General features: G+C 28.4%; 1 protein-coding gene across 2 annotated transcripts; it reads left to right on the top strand.

Annotated features, from left to right (window-relative positions):
- Positions 1-702: 702 nt before the first annotated feature.
- Positions 703-15,484, top strand: LOC149055400 (uncharacterized). Of its 2 annotated transcripts, XM_089228374.1 has the most exons (7): positions 703-842; positions 1,938-1,961; positions 12,047-12,085; positions 12,665-12,709; positions 13,223-13,255; positions 13,448-13,486; positions 15,163-15,477. In XM_089228374.1, exons 1-7 carry the CDS (start codon positions 773-775, stop codon positions 15,261-15,263), a joined length of 351 nt encoding a protein of 116 aa, XP_089084500.1. In that variant the 5' UTR covers positions 703-772; the 3' UTR covers positions 15,264-15,477. The 2 variants fall into 2 exon arrangements, with proteins under 2 accessions (XP_089084500.1, XP_089084501.1); XM_089228375.1 differs by lacking the exon at positions 13,448-13,486 and having other exon boundaries at positions 15,163-15,484.
- Positions 15,485-15,898: the final 414 nt, after the last annotated feature.

Raw genomic sequence — 15,898 nt, 5'->3', positions numbered from 1 at the left:
CACTCTTTTTTTTATCCTTTATAAGGGGGGGGGTATTTAAATTATCTCTACGCTAAAAAAAAAATACATATATGATTAATAATAGAAGTCATTACACTATTCTATCTCGATACCTTATTCTTTGGTTTTTAATAAATTCTTGGTTACACGCACCCACATGCCAATGACACTGCTGTACGCCCACCAAAAATTAAAAAACGTGATTTTTTTTTTAAAAAACCCGCTGTACAAGAAAGACTCTCACACATTGTAAGATTGAAACTGTTATTGACAACTACTGTGAAAATTATGTTTTAAACAAATTTTAACTCATACATCGTAGCAAGTTGCGAATAATAATATTATTTTCAAACGTAGTAGTGTATCAAGAATTGTTATTTTAAAATATTATTCAAAGATACTTGAAACTTTTTAAGTACATTATTATTTTGATACACACAGTAACATTTTAGATGCGACTTTTTGGCAAAAACTTATTCTACCTATCATATTTAAAAACGTATTGCAAACATAAAATGTCTGGTTAAAATGCCTAGAGTCACTGTGGCATATTTACACAGTTACCAAATTTTTTGCTGCAATTTGTATGTGCTTGTTGAATGTTGTTTGTTTACTTTGAATCACACGCTAAGAAATATATTTATTGTGTATACGATTTACCTACACATTTTGTTTACTGAATAACCCTTTAAATATTAAAACTTGAAAATAATTTTTATTATTCTAATTTCAACGCTTTAAGTATAATTATTAATTTACTATACCTACAAAAATGGTCAAAAGTATTAATATGTTAGCTACATTCTTCATTTTAAATGTTATTTGCTATGAATATGTTAACGGTAAGTACCTATATCATTTTTTTTTTACTTTACGTTATATTTCACAGAATTATATTAATGACAAATCATATAATATATTTATATATTTTTTTTTTATATTAATTTCAATATTTTAATGTTAATTCATAGACGGTTATACTGTGGCAATAATTATCATGTAACTTATATAATTTAACACAGTAATATATCCAATATTTTAAAATGTTTAACCTGATAATTCCTTTGAATCTATAACTACATATAAAATATATTTTTATTTGCGCATAATTCTTATTATTTTTTATTTTATTTTATTTTATACCTGATTCTTATTAATTTAAACTTAATTTTATTTTATACCTAAATCTTATTCATTTTAATTCATTTTATTTTATTTTATTATGATAATTTTTATTTATGGTAGATTAAATTTAAAATCAGTTTACTGTTGGGTTAATTTTTAACATTATAAGGTTGTTATTTATAATGATTTTTTTTAGAAATTAATTTCTACATCTATGATTTTTTTAAATAATAAATATTAGACGTATGTTGTGTATAAAAGTTTTATATATCATGAACCTTTCTATTAAAAGTCAACATTTTTTTCCATAATTTAAAACTAGAATATTTTACAATTTTAAAGATGATTGACGAACATAAGAATTGTGTATACCTTACATAAGTCTGATAAAAATATAAGATTGGCTACAATATTATTAAGCATCATTAATAACATTACTATGAGTTTTTTTATCACATAAACGTTTTAAACGAAGGAAACAAATCTTACCATTCGTGTAATTGTTTGTGATTTAAATTGGTTTTGGTCTTGCCGTTTCCCATAACTAGTTACAAATCTAAGACCAAGATATTATTGCTATTTTAAGACCAAGACGAAAATAATACCAACACTGTAAGACTTTTGTAAAAAAAATTTCCCCGAAAACACATTAGTTAGCTAAATTCAACTAACTTATAATTCATAACAATATTATTAATAAATGTTTTTAATAGTTATTTAATTTGATTAGTATTTAATAAAATGTCGACATTTTTTCCCCAAATTATTTTTTAAACATAACATAATATTTTTCTTTTTTCTTTTGATGCTAGCTGGTGTTTATGAGGATTGTTGTAGTAAGTATATTACTATATTTTGCTTTAAACTATACTTATACACATTATATATGTATATTATACACTAAGCTCCGTGTTAACATATGAACACTTTTCTACTGTGTAATCATAATTTACATAAAAGTAAGATAAATAGGTATACATTTTTTTCAACATACACAATTTTGTCAAATATTGGTTTTGCAAAAAATTTCCCTTACTATATTTTAGGTTCTGAGCGGAGCGATGAATGTATTGATTTTACCATGATGTGTTTTTTTTTTTTTTGTCGAGTTTGGTTTTTTATGTAACTTTAAAACAAATGACCATAGATACATGAAATTTTAACCGAATGTTTATATAAGTATATTCTATCCATCGTGCAATTTTCAAAAAATTTCGACTTAAGTTGAACTATTCATAGGTATTTGAAATTTTCGAACATTAATAGTTTTTTTTAAATTAATATCGATAAAAATGTATTTGTTAGGCAGAAAAGCTTGAAAATTTAATACAAGACTCTTAACATATTGTTACAATAGCAGTTGAAAAATAAAAGAAATTCATAGTCACCATTTTTTTTATAAGCATTCAAAGTTTGAATTTTGACAAAATACGTAAAAATCACAAATATTCTCAAATTATTTTAAGCTAGAAATTCATAAAAAATTGTATTTTTAAATCTAAGATTTGAAAATTTAATACAAGATTCTTTAAAAGTTTTTCAATCTTTATCACAAAAAAAAAAGTCCACCAGAAATTCAAATTAAATTTTTATGAGCATTTTAAATTTAAATTTTTACAACATTGGATTTTCACTTTTAGCGATTTCCTTATTTTGGTGTAACTCTAAAACAAATGACCACAGATACTTAAAATTTTGACAGAATGTTTATATAGACATTTTATATATTTGATAAAATTTTCAAAATATTTAGATTTGTTTTGAGCTGTTTACTGACAGTTTAATTTTTCAACTTTTTTTTCTAAAAATATCGATAAAAATGTATTTGTTCGGTAGAAAAGCTTGAAAATTTAATACAAGGCTTCTAACACATTGTAACAATAGAAGTTAAAAAATATTAAAAATACATAGGCACAATTTTTTTTAGAAGCATTTAAGGTTTTAAAGATAAAGATAACAGGACAAAAATGTATCTAGATAAAGATGAAAGATAAATACATTATTATCTATAGATAACAAGAAAGATAAATTTAATTTTTTAACACATTGAAATCCAAAACATTTTAAGAGTACACCTTTGATACTACTTAGTACTTCAATATTATATAAACATCGGCTATATGAGTAAATTAATGTTAGCAGTCGACTTAATAAATAACTAAGGTATAACTGAAAAAAACATTTTTTAAATTAAGTATAAATATCAAGAAAAAACATTTTACACGATTCGTAATAATGTAATGTAGGTATATATTTTGAAAATCCGACTATTTATCTAGATAAGATAAAAGATAACTAAATAATTATCTAGATAAGTCTCAAAACTGATTTTAACTGGATTTCACATTTAGCGATTCTCTTATTTTGGTGTAATTCTAAAACATATGACCTCAAATACTTGAAATTTTCACTGAATGCATATATAAAATTTTCAAATTATTTTGATTGTTTTGAGCTGTTTATTGACATTTTAGTATTTCAACTTTTTTAGTTTTTTTTTTTATAAATATCGATAAAAATGTATTTGTTGGGTAGAAAAGCTTGAAAATGTAATACAAGGCTTCTAATAACATTTTAACAATAGCATTTGAAAAATATTAAAAATACATAGGCATGATTTTTTTTACGAGCATTTAAAGTTCAAATTTTGACTAAAAATATGTAAAAATTACGGCAATGTTCAAATTATCTTAGATAAAAAACCATAAAAGTTTTTATTTTTAGATCTAAGATTTGAAAATTAAATACAAGACTCCTAACATATTTTTACAATAGCAGTTGAAAAATAAAATAAATATAAAGTCACAATTTTTTTTTTTACAAGCGTAAAAATCACGAAAATTCGTAAATTATTTTATGATAGAAATTCATAGAAATTTATCTTTATAAATCTAAGATTTGGAAATTTTTAATAATCTATAACATATCCTAGACAGATAAACCGTCTCCGCTCAGAATCGTTTTTCGTATACAATGATATAATATCATTGGATTCAAATTTAATTTCATGCATTACAGTGACCATCTTTTAACCTATTGTACAGCAGAGCGATATCCACGATTTACCTGCTTTTTTGTTTTATTTTAATTACTAGGAAAATTGTTTGAAGTTTTTAATTTTGACTTCCCAAAAGAACAATATGTAGTGTTGAAAAACTTATTTTACTAAAATATTTTATATTTGTATTACTAAGGTATTATTTTTTTTATTATTATTTTGATATTAATATTTACGTTTACACCCATAAAAACGAAAAATTTCAAAAATAATTTAATTTGAACTGTTATTATTAAATCACTTGATAAAAGCTAAGTTCAACTATCAACTGTCAATTAAACTAATTAATTCCATATATTTATTTAAATATTAACCAACTAGTTTAGTGAGAAAACCAATTTTTCCACTTTTTATCTTAAATTTATCTTTTTAGCTAGTTAATGCACAATGTAATAAAGTGCAAGACGTTTTAGAATTTAAGGCTTTAGTTCAGAATTTCAGATGTTTAAAATTACAATCGAAATAGTCTATAATAATAATATGTATAGGTATGAACTTATAATCAGAGTTGACATGTTTAAAACATGTTTTAAACTAAACTAATAAAAACTAATAAAAAAAACAAATTGCTTATTGTTTTAAACGTTTAAAACATATGTTTTAAACAGATAAATAAAATCATTCGTTTAAAACATTTTTTTTTTAATAAATAAAAAGAAACTTATAAAAATTAATTTTACAATCATTACCAAGGGAATTGATTTCATAAAATCATTGATATCGTAGGGTTGATGGTTAAATTCTGAGCATTATGTCAATATGTCATAATATACTACCATATTCCTACGTGGCTAGGTCCTAAAATACTAATATTTTATCAATTAAAATAATTATGCACAAAATAAGAATGAATACAATGAACACGTTACACGACTGAACAAAGATAGGTAATAATAATTGCGGGAATACGAAATACGAATAAAGAATAAAGATAAACGTCAAACGTGAAAGTGAAACGGTCAAACATTCGAACGTTATCACTTACCAGTAATCAGTTATCAGTGTTACTGTGATACTGTGATATCAAATTGATTATTATTTATTTGGAGGTAATGTGCTACCATACATAACAAAACCAATGAATTGGACATCAGGTTGGTTAATCAGGTTGGTTGATTAATCGATTGGTTAGATGTAAAACGAGTTTTAACTTTCATTTAATATTAAACAATAAAACAAGAGTTTTAAACAGTTTAAAACAGTTAAAAACATTAAAAAAAACATTTAACAACAAACATGTTTAAAACATAAAAATCATGTTTAAAACATAAAAAACTGTTTTTTTTGTTTATTTAAAAAAAAACATGTTTTTTACCAACGCTGCTTATAATACGATGTTGGTTTCACCTTAATCAGCATCACATTCTCCTTAGCTACTATAACTAATTAGAAAGTATCGATATAAAATAACAGTAAACAAATTATTAATACATGATAAATATGATTACTAATAGTAATGATGCTCTATTATTAAAAGATATAATCTTCTTATCTTTTGGGCTGATTCGTAGACCAACTTCATTATTTTGGTTTTGGATCTAACTTAAATTCTCTTTACATGATTGAAGTAGTTAGTGTTCAACCAAAATCACAGTTTCTCGGTTTCCATTTTCTTTTTCTTGATTTTATAGTATATCCTGACTGTCCTCGTGTTTGTTAGTGGTCACGTTGACAGTTGGTGGATCTATGATCCTAGATGTTCTTTACAATCACAACTTCCCCTGTTAGTTAGACTTGTCACCTGAAGGAACCAGATTCTTTAATGGAACTGTTTATTCACTTCCATTATTTTAACATAATAAAACATAATCTGGATAAGCTTTCTAACGTCACGGAATTTTGGGCTATTTTATTAGAACATTACATAATCTCATTATTATAATATTATCATATTTCCCAAATCCACTTATTATACAATTAATAATTTTTCCATAGTCTCTATTATTATTCATGCGCTCATAAAATATTATAATGATAAAAACACTTTTATGTCATACTCGTCCCCCGACCTCCCACATATTATGCAGTGTCCGTACCGCCGACGTCACGCGTCGTAGCGAACTCCCCGCCGTTGCAGCTGTTGAGCGTCGCCGTCGCGGCCGCTGGCGTTCGCTGACAGAGCAACCTGTTTCCTCAAACTAAACAAACTGTAAAAGTTCCTGACGCGGCGACACTGACCACTCCCTCTTCGCAACGTCATCTGGCCAGCAACGGCCTACGACGAGACATCGACGTCAGCGGACTGGCTGTCTTTTTTCCACCGTCGACTGGGCAGCAACGGCTTTTTGCTACCACCGACGCCGTCAATCGTCGGTTTTTTTTTTTATACATATTAATATTATAAACTTTTCGACCACCGACGGACAACAGCATGATGGGCTGAGTCATCCTCGTAGACCCATGGCGGGCGTAGCCAAAACACCTATACCATCGTCTCAACCATCCGCAACACTCAAGTCGTCGTCAAGTGTCACTTTTCACCCAACATTTCCCCCTTTTTCATTTTGATAATGTATCACCATGTTTCTTTTTTCTAACACTCCGATTTTCCTGAGAGGTGCCCCGGTAATCGTCATGTGGAGCCGCGGGTTGTTTCCTCTTATATTATACGTATAATATGTTATAGGTATGTCATACCGACATATGACGACCATTATGATGTGTTCGGTAACCGCTCGTCGGAACCGTAGCATTATTATTCGTATGTTTATCCACTTCATTTCCTATATACTAAAATTTCCATGTGCCAAATATTATAACTAATTTGTAATTACCATGTGCCAAATATTATTATTAATTTGTAATTGCCATGAGCCGAATATTATTAAATTTGTAATTGCCATATTCTGATGATGCAAGTTTTTGTCCATATAAAATATAATTTACTGATTACCCTTAATACTCTCTCTTTTTATTTCACTTATATTTAATATTATGTAAAATGTTTTCTCTTTCCCCCCAAAATAAATCTTTGAAATCCATTTTTCAATGCGCGTACTAAAACCTGCAAGCTCCACCGACTTGGCCTTCGGACCAACAAGCGGTGCGGCTTGCAGGTCACGATTCAAGTTCTCCCCTTGAATTGTTGGTGGTTTGTAGGGCCTTTAAAACCCTATAACCTCACAGTTTCTAAAGGTTTGACATCTTCAAAAAAGGGATCATACTTTGAAGCACGGACATGCCGTTTTATAAAAACAAGCGTTAATTCATAGCTTACTAACATTATTTTAAGTTTATTAAAATTACTTTGTGTAAATAAATTAATATTTGTAAAACTGTAATCGAAAAGCTCAATGAAATTTAATTTTTGTACTTATTTAGCGTATTTATTGGTATAGATTATATATTAATATGTATCTATTACTAATTTAACTTTTACACTCGCTTAATTTGATAATTGTTTAACCATTAAGTATATTATATTGTAGTGATTTTAATATGATTATTATTATTATTATTATGTTGAGTATTATTCTGTGTTATCGCCGTGCGTTGTGCAGACCACAGCGACAGTATTAACAGTCTATTTTTTAATTGTTCGATTTACTTTTTATTATAATATTATTTTGTATATGTTGTCGTCGTGCGTCGTTCGACGACTCGAACCGACCACGACGATAAGGATTATTTTTTTTTATACATTTTTATTATGTCTATTGTATTTAGTCTTGTCTTGGCAGTCTGTCTACACTCGTTTGTCGAGTAGGCCGAGTAGGACACTTTATTATAAATGTACGGATTTTATGTGTATGTAATTGCAATTATTATTTTTATTTTTTTTATTAAATATACATTCTGACAAACATTTTAAATGAAGGTGACCACTCTCCCATCAATTTTCAGAAGTGGGATACGTATAAAATGAGTGAATGTTGAACTAATGCCGATGTTAACACGGAATGCGAGTAAACGTTGTGCAATTGTTAATGAATGTATCAGAATGAACGAAATGAATAAAGAAAATAAATCGAACGAATCGAATAAACTGAATGCACCGAAAGTTATTAATTTAATGGAAGAAAACGATCAAACGGAAAAAATGAACGAAAACAACGGATCAAAGACATCGTCGACAGCAACGCCAGACCCGCCCGTGAGTTCGGTGGATACGAACACGTTGGTCGAGACACTCGTAAAACAAAACAGTATATTAATGGAATTATTGAAACTTCAACAAAACAGTAATAAACCATCGAATGAAATAACTATTGCGCCAGACCTGAACAAGTCAATTCCAATATTCAATGGTTTGGGTACGGGTTCGCAAGCCCTCGATTGGATACGGACTGTAAATGGCGTTGCAAATTTACACCGTTGGCCGGATAATTTCAAACTCCAATCTGTGCGGGCCAATTTAGATGGTGCGGCTCGACACTGGTTTGCGTCACGGGAGATCGAACATTGGGCAGATTTTGAAAGACAGTTTCATAAAACTTTTGTTGGCGTGGTCATGATGGGTGACCGTTGGAAGGAGATGTCGCGGCGCGTCCAGGGACGTACCGAGAATGTACGCGAGTATTACCACGAAAAGGTATTCTTATGTCGACAAATTGGTATGACATTTTATGAAAGTAAAATTCAAATATTAGAAGGCTTATATTCGAAAGAGTTGAGCATGTATTTGCTTGGTCGTAATCACGCGGATGAAGACGATCTATTAAGTGATATGGTAGAATACGAACGACTCGATATGTCCCGTTCGGTACGAATACGGCAAGTATCAAGTACTAAAGAAAATACGTTACAAAAATCGGTAACGTCGTGTCCAACCAATGTCATGGCAATAAAACAAGAAGACACGAAAGTAACCGTAGAAAGAAAGAATAATGCATCGCTGCCGCGTTCATGTTTTAATTGCGGCGCAAAAACTCATTTGTCACCGCAATGCCCGAAACCTAAACGCGAAAAAGGAGCGTGTTACGAATGCGGATCAATGGCGCACCAACGAGGATCTTGTCCAGTGCTCATGCGAGGGAATGATGACGGGAAAAAGGAAAAGTCAGCTGGTTTGATGAGCATCGATGTCGTACGAGACGAAGACCCACCCGATGAGTATCCAGCGCCGTACGAGGTACGATGTCAATTTAACGTGCCGCTGGACGAGTCAGAGTCTTGCTGCATCAATGTCAATGCCGTGGTCGACACAGGGAGTCCAATCAGTATAATCAAGAGTGAGTTAGTTCCATCTACTTTATGTACAACGCAAACAGTGAGTAAAAATCATTTTTGTGGTATTAACGGCGAGAAGTTGGATATACGCGGTGTATTCGAAACGAATGTAATAATTAATAATTTTGAAATGTATTTAAAATTTTATGTTGTGTCTAATTATACTATGAAAGCGAATGCGATTTTGGGAAGGGACTTTTTAAACAAGAAAGGATTTAAAATTGAATTTAAGAATAATATTGTAGACATAGTAGAATTAGATCCAGAGAACTCAGACGATACCGATGTTAATTTTAAGGAAATATTGTGTATCGATTACGACAACTGTGCCGATAAAAATAGCGATAATACAACGCTGAATGTGAATCCCAAATTAGATGTAGAAATCAGAAATGTATTTAGTGAATTATATAACGTCAATTATATATCAAATATGGATATACGTAATGAGGTTTTAGATTTTGATATGAAAATAATTCTGAAACACGAACAACCAATTACATTTCGCCCCAGACGTCTGTCATATAGTGAACAACGTGAATTACGAGTTATTATTGATGAATTGTTGACTGAGGGTATTATTAGAGAAAGCAATAGTCCGTACAGTAGTCCGATAGTGTTGGTCCGTAAGAAGTCCGGTGGATACAGGTTATGTGTAGATTACAGAGAGTTAAATAAAATCACAATTAAGGACAATTTTCCGACCCCACTAATTGACGATCAGTTAGATCGATTGAAAAATAAAAAAATATTTACGTCTTTAGATTTAAAAAACGGGTTCCACCATGTACGTATGAATGATAAATCTGTTCAATACACGTCTTTTGTTACTCCGTTGGGACAGTACGAATATTTAAGAATGCCGTTTGGCCTAACAAATTCACCACGAGTATTTAATCGATTTATTCAACTTATTTTTCGCGAACTAATTAGTCGGGGGGAATTATTAGTATATCTGGACGATCTATTAATAGCTACCGAAACTATTTCCCAACACTTAACAATTTTAAAAGAAGTCTTCGTTTTGGCTGCTAAGTATGGTTTACAATTTCGACTGGATAAATGTTTTTTTGGTTATTATGAAATTGAATACTTAGGGTATTTAATTAATGAACATGGTGTACGACCGAGCTTGAAACATGTCGACGCTATGCTAAATTACCCTGTACCTAAAAGTTCGAAACAAGTCCGACAATTCCTCGGATTGGCAAGTTATTTCCGACGTTTCATTTCAAATTTTTCAATAATTGCGAAACCTTTGTATGACCTCGTGAAAAAGAATGTTGATTTTACGTTTGGCGAAAAAGAACGTAATGCATTTGAGTATCTAAATTCGGCGTTAACAAAATCACCCGTGTTAGCTATCTATTCGCCTACGGCAGATACCGAGTTGCATTGTGATGCGAGCTCGGCCGGTTTTGGTGCGATATTATTTCAAGGACAAGCCGACGCCGATAACAAAATGAAACCCGTGTTCTATTTCAGTCAGCGTACGTCGCCTAATGAATCGAAATTCCATAGCTTTGAACTCGAATGTCTAGCCGTTGTTTACGCGATTAAACGGTTCCATATATATTTGTCGGGAATATCATTTAAAGTAATGACAGATTGTGACAGTTTTAGGCTCACGTTAAATAAGAAGGATATTAATCCTCGTATTTCCAGGTGGGCATTATTCTTACAAAACTACGACTTTGAAATTTTCCATCGGTCTAATAAAAAACTAATTCCAAAATATCGTGGACCATATATTATAAAAAAAGTGTTAGATCGAGATAGATATGTTGCGAGCGATATTGAGGGTTTTCAGGTCACGCGACGGCCGTATGAAGGCATTGTAGGACCAGACCGTATTAAAAGATGGGTGAAATAGTATTTGATTAATTCATTTATTTTTATTTTTTTTCATTATATAAATTTATCTTTTCTTTGTATTTAATATTATCATCTGTATAATTTATACTATTATAATGTATTATCTATACGTGATTGTATATTCATTATTATTTTATATATATATTTATATTTATATTTTATTTTATTTTTTTTTTTTGTTATTATTATATTATATATGTATGTAACTGCCTAAAAGCCACTATTAATAATTATGTTGTATGACATTGTTCGGGACGAACAAAATGTCAGGATTGGCCGAACTGTAGTGATTTTAATATGATTATTATTATTATTATTATGTTGAGTATTATTCTGTGTTATCGCCGTGCGTTGTGCAGACCACAGCGACAGTATTAACAGTCTATTTTTTAATTGTTCGATTTACTTTTTATTATAATATTATTTTGTATATGTTGTCGTCGTGCGTCGTTCGACGACTCGAACCGACCACGACGATAAGGATTATTTTTTTTTATACATTTTTATTATGTCTATTGTATTTAGTCTTGTCTTGGCAGTCTGTCTACACTCGTTTGTCGAGTAGGCCGAGTAGGACACTTTATTATAAATGTACGGATTTTATGTGTATGTAATTGCAATTATTATTTTTATTTTTTTTATTAAATATACATTCTGACAAACATTTTAAATGAAGGTGACCACTCTCCCATCAATATATTATATAACATTTATAGTTTTTAAGTACTTTATAATTGTACTTTATAATATTATAGCTTATAATTTTAAACATTTTATAAAATATTCGTGGACAATTAAAACATTTAAATATAATTACAGCACAAATGGTAACAGAAGGGTTAATAATTTCTAGACAAAGTGAGTATATAATTTAGATCTTTGAATATCAAAACTATTTATAATAATCTGCCATTCACTGTTTATATTTGATACCCTCATAATAAAGAACATATTTTGTGAGCCTCAAATTTAAAAATTATACATTGGTTAATTCAGTGGTGTACAATGCGATGTGTTATACAACAAAATTATGTGTTTATGTATAATATCAAAATAGTTTTTAAATTTAATTTATATTTTTGCATATTGTAAAAAATAACACATTCAGTGTATCTACGATACTGGTTAAATTAATAAACTAATGATTTTACCATAACGTGGGAAACACATAAAACACTTTTATTTACAAAATTCGATGTAAATGACCTCAAAAAATAAATAAGTGATTTATATTCATGGAAATGTTTAACAAATGTCTTTTTACTTGTTTTTTTTTTTTTTTTTACAAAAATAGTTTACCTTCTGAGATAAATACCAAATAGTAGACAAATAAACTTATAATATATAAGGTTGTCATACTTAAATTTCTTTAACATCAGTAGATCATATCCTTGTATTTTTTAAAAGTAATAACTTAAGTATTATAATTTTATTTAGCATATGAAAATCACCCGGATTATATTGAAAAAGTTAACACATTTAGTAAGTATAAATTTATTATTTAGAGTTATAAGCTTCATGGCTATAGTTACTAGTAGTTAGTATTATTATTTTATATTTCATATATTTATTGGTTTTCGTCAGTAGAACGTAACTGTCGTCAAGTAGTAAATTATGAATTTATAGTTTTATTATAAAATAGTTTTTGTAAACTCATATTCAGTTCTTTATTTCGAATACTCAATTTAATAATGTATGCAACATTCCGTTGGCATATTTCATGAAGGTGTAGTAAAACTTAATTATGTTTATCAATTATGTTCAACAAATATTTGAATATCGTTTGTTCGAAGATCACGCAATACAAGTTTTTGTTAAAGTTTAACTTATTTGTAAGAAGTTTGGAGCGAATCGGAATCGCTAATCTTATCCTTTTAAAAGCAATGTGCATTGATGTATTAATATAAATCTTTACACATCTTTGGCACATGCTTTGTCAGGCGGGACAGTCAGATTATATATTTTATACATTATTTCATTATTTGTATTGCTTAGTTAGTAAAGGATACGGCAGAACTGCAGATAATGGTAAGTAATTATTGTTGGCAAATAAATATGATGGTTATTGCTTATTTTTTGATATAATAAATGTTTAAATTATTTAAGCGTTAATTTTAATTCATGTTCATTTGTGGCTGTGAATTTAAATTTAAAAAATATACGTTAATAAAGTAATAATAAATCCATTTTATACCAATAATCTAATGCATATTATTTCAGGATATGTCAGTGATTATATAAATTACTGCAAAGATAACAGTAATTATTAAACTGGTTCAAATACATAAATTGACATCTAATAAAATATTTCATAAATCAACTTAAGCTGAACCACTTTGAACATTCTAGAGTATTCCAGATTGTTTATTTAAAATTATAAATATTTTTAACTGCAAAATATCTAAGCATGTGAACAGAAATTTGACATACCTAGTTGAATTTTTTTCATAAAATTTTAAATATGAAATATTTTTATTTAAAAAAATGTTATCTAGTTGTCCAGCTTAGGTTAAGCCAGCTGTTTTATATGGGTTACTTGAATTTTTGATTGGACCACTTATATAATTCACCTAAATAATTAAACCTAATTACTACATTTTAAATATGTACAAAACATGCATATATATTATATATTATATGTATTATTAATAAAATTGAAAAATAAAAACAATGTTCACAGTAAATGTGTGACAATAATAAAAAGTTCGTTTCTCAATTATGACTGTGTAGCCTTTTTGGTTCATAATAGGTTTTTCTATGTTCTACAATTTTAAGACGGAGAAGACAAATTTGAGGTATTCTTAACGTCGATCATAATAATATGTCATACACCTAAAGACGTTATAGAAAACAAACATATGAATGTTTTGATCATTATTTATGTTTAATAACTGAGTAATTGAAATATTTAACCACAATGTAGATAATATTATGGTTTGGTTACTTTCTATCTTCGATTAAGAAATCGTTGATTCTTTATTTGACGGCATTTAAGGCGGACTTGACCCAAGCGATTTTTTGAATTTTTTCCATAAATTGAGTATTTTGAAGTTTTTGAATATAATATACAAAATAAGTTTGAATTTATTTATTTTTTTGAAAGTATCATTAAATAACGCAGCAAAAACTCAAAAATAGAATAAATATTATTCATTAACTTAAATTTATATCTGTTTATTTTTCAAAATTGTGTCTATAATAATTATTTTTCGATTTGTAAATAGACATAATTAAATAAAACTTAGTTGCAGTTTTTATGTGGTTTATTAAAAATAATACAACAAATAAGTTATAGGTTTAAGGTATATTTAACCGACACATTTATTATAAAAATACTAACAATCGTTCCTGAAGTTTTAACACGTATACTACTAGACATAATTGTTGAAATAATCAGCCTACTTAGCGCTAGACGAACTATAAATTAAATGTTGTCAATAAATTACGATTCACTTTTCGAAGCCAAGTAACTATATTGTATTGTCAACATTCTGTTGGCTGTTACCAATGTAGGCTCAAGACCTACGAGATTTTTGTGCAAACAGATCCTCCTCTGCTGTCGGTTCTAACCAGGAAAAAAAATAAATGAGAGTGTGTGAGTACACTTTTGTAACCTCACTTTTGTCACAAAGAGGAGGTAGAATTGAAAAAACATAGAAAACACACTAAGCAAGTTACGCGCTATCACACTCGGACATATAACATTTAACCATTCAATCGATTTCTGTCGCAGTCATATACACGCATTCATACACCGTTTCATTATTTCGTGGCATTTAATTTTTCGTGACGATTTTTTTCTCCATCCATACCTCAAGAAAGAAGTTTTACTTCAAAAAAAAAAAAAAGACCTACGAGATAAATAGATAATATCAACAAATTTGAACCATAACTGTTTCTATTTACTCGTATTTATTTGTTTTTTTTTTTTTTAGTGATATCCCCTCACGATTATTGTTGGGGACAAAAAGAAAAAAGAGAAAAAGAAAAAATAGAAAAAGAAAAATTTGAAGAATCTAGTCAATCACAAAATTAATATATTAAAATGTTTTATTAATTTATTATATACTTGTCATGTTCGTTTTAATTATGATGGACGAAAATTCAAACTTTTAGATATCTAATATGATTTTATATTGTTATGATTAATGCAATATACATTTATCTTTAACAATAATTTATTCTCAATCATGTAAAAAACCCATATAATATGTAACCTAATCAATTGTAAGCTAATAACCATGATGTTGATGCTGTACCAATAAAAAAAAAAAAAAAAAAAAATTATTCTTATTTTCTTATTAGATAATATTATTCTAATAACATTAATTTACTCAAAAAAGTATAAGTTTTAGTGTAAATGTAATTAACATATTTGTATTACATTAAATTTCACAGTTTATGAACTTAAAGTTTATAAATATTTTATATTACTCACATTATATTACTTTTTCAATATTTCCAGTACATTTAAATTGAGTAAAACAAATAAAAATAAAAATATGATGAAAGTAACTAGTGAAAATGTAGACAACCCTGATTGCAACACTTGTTCATCAAAGAATATTATAATAGTCGTCATAATAATTGGTTATTGGATATAGGAAAATTAATGAACCTGGTTAATTTGAGACTTCTAATGTAGTCATGCAGTAATTTTGTTTGAAATGG

The sequence above is a fragment of the Diuraphis noxia genome, unplaced genomic scaffold (genome assembly GCF_037042655.1).
Source record: "Diuraphis noxia isolate RWA-SAM2 unplaced genomic scaffold, SU_Dnox_SAM2 contig0005, whole genome shotgun sequence".
Taxonomy (NCBI): domain Eukaryota; kingdom Metazoa; phylum Arthropoda; class Insecta; order Hemiptera; family Aphididae; genus Diuraphis; species Diuraphis noxia.
The sequence above is the reverse complement of the archived record's forward strand: the minus strand, read 5'-3'. Positions and strand labels throughout refer to the sequence as shown.

Coding starts and splice junctions, on each gene's coding strand:
- LOC149055400 (XM_089228374.1), top strand. CDS start 773: ATGGTCAAAAGTATTAATATGTTAGCTACATTCTTCATTTTAAATGTT. Junction 1,962..12,046: donor TGTTTATGAGGATTGTTGTA/GTAAGTATATTA, acceptor ATATAATTACAG/CACAAATGGTAACAGAAGGG. Junction 13,256..13,447: donor CGGCAGAACTGCAGATAATG/GTAAGTAATTAT, acceptor ATATTATTTCAG/GATATGTCAGTGATTATATA.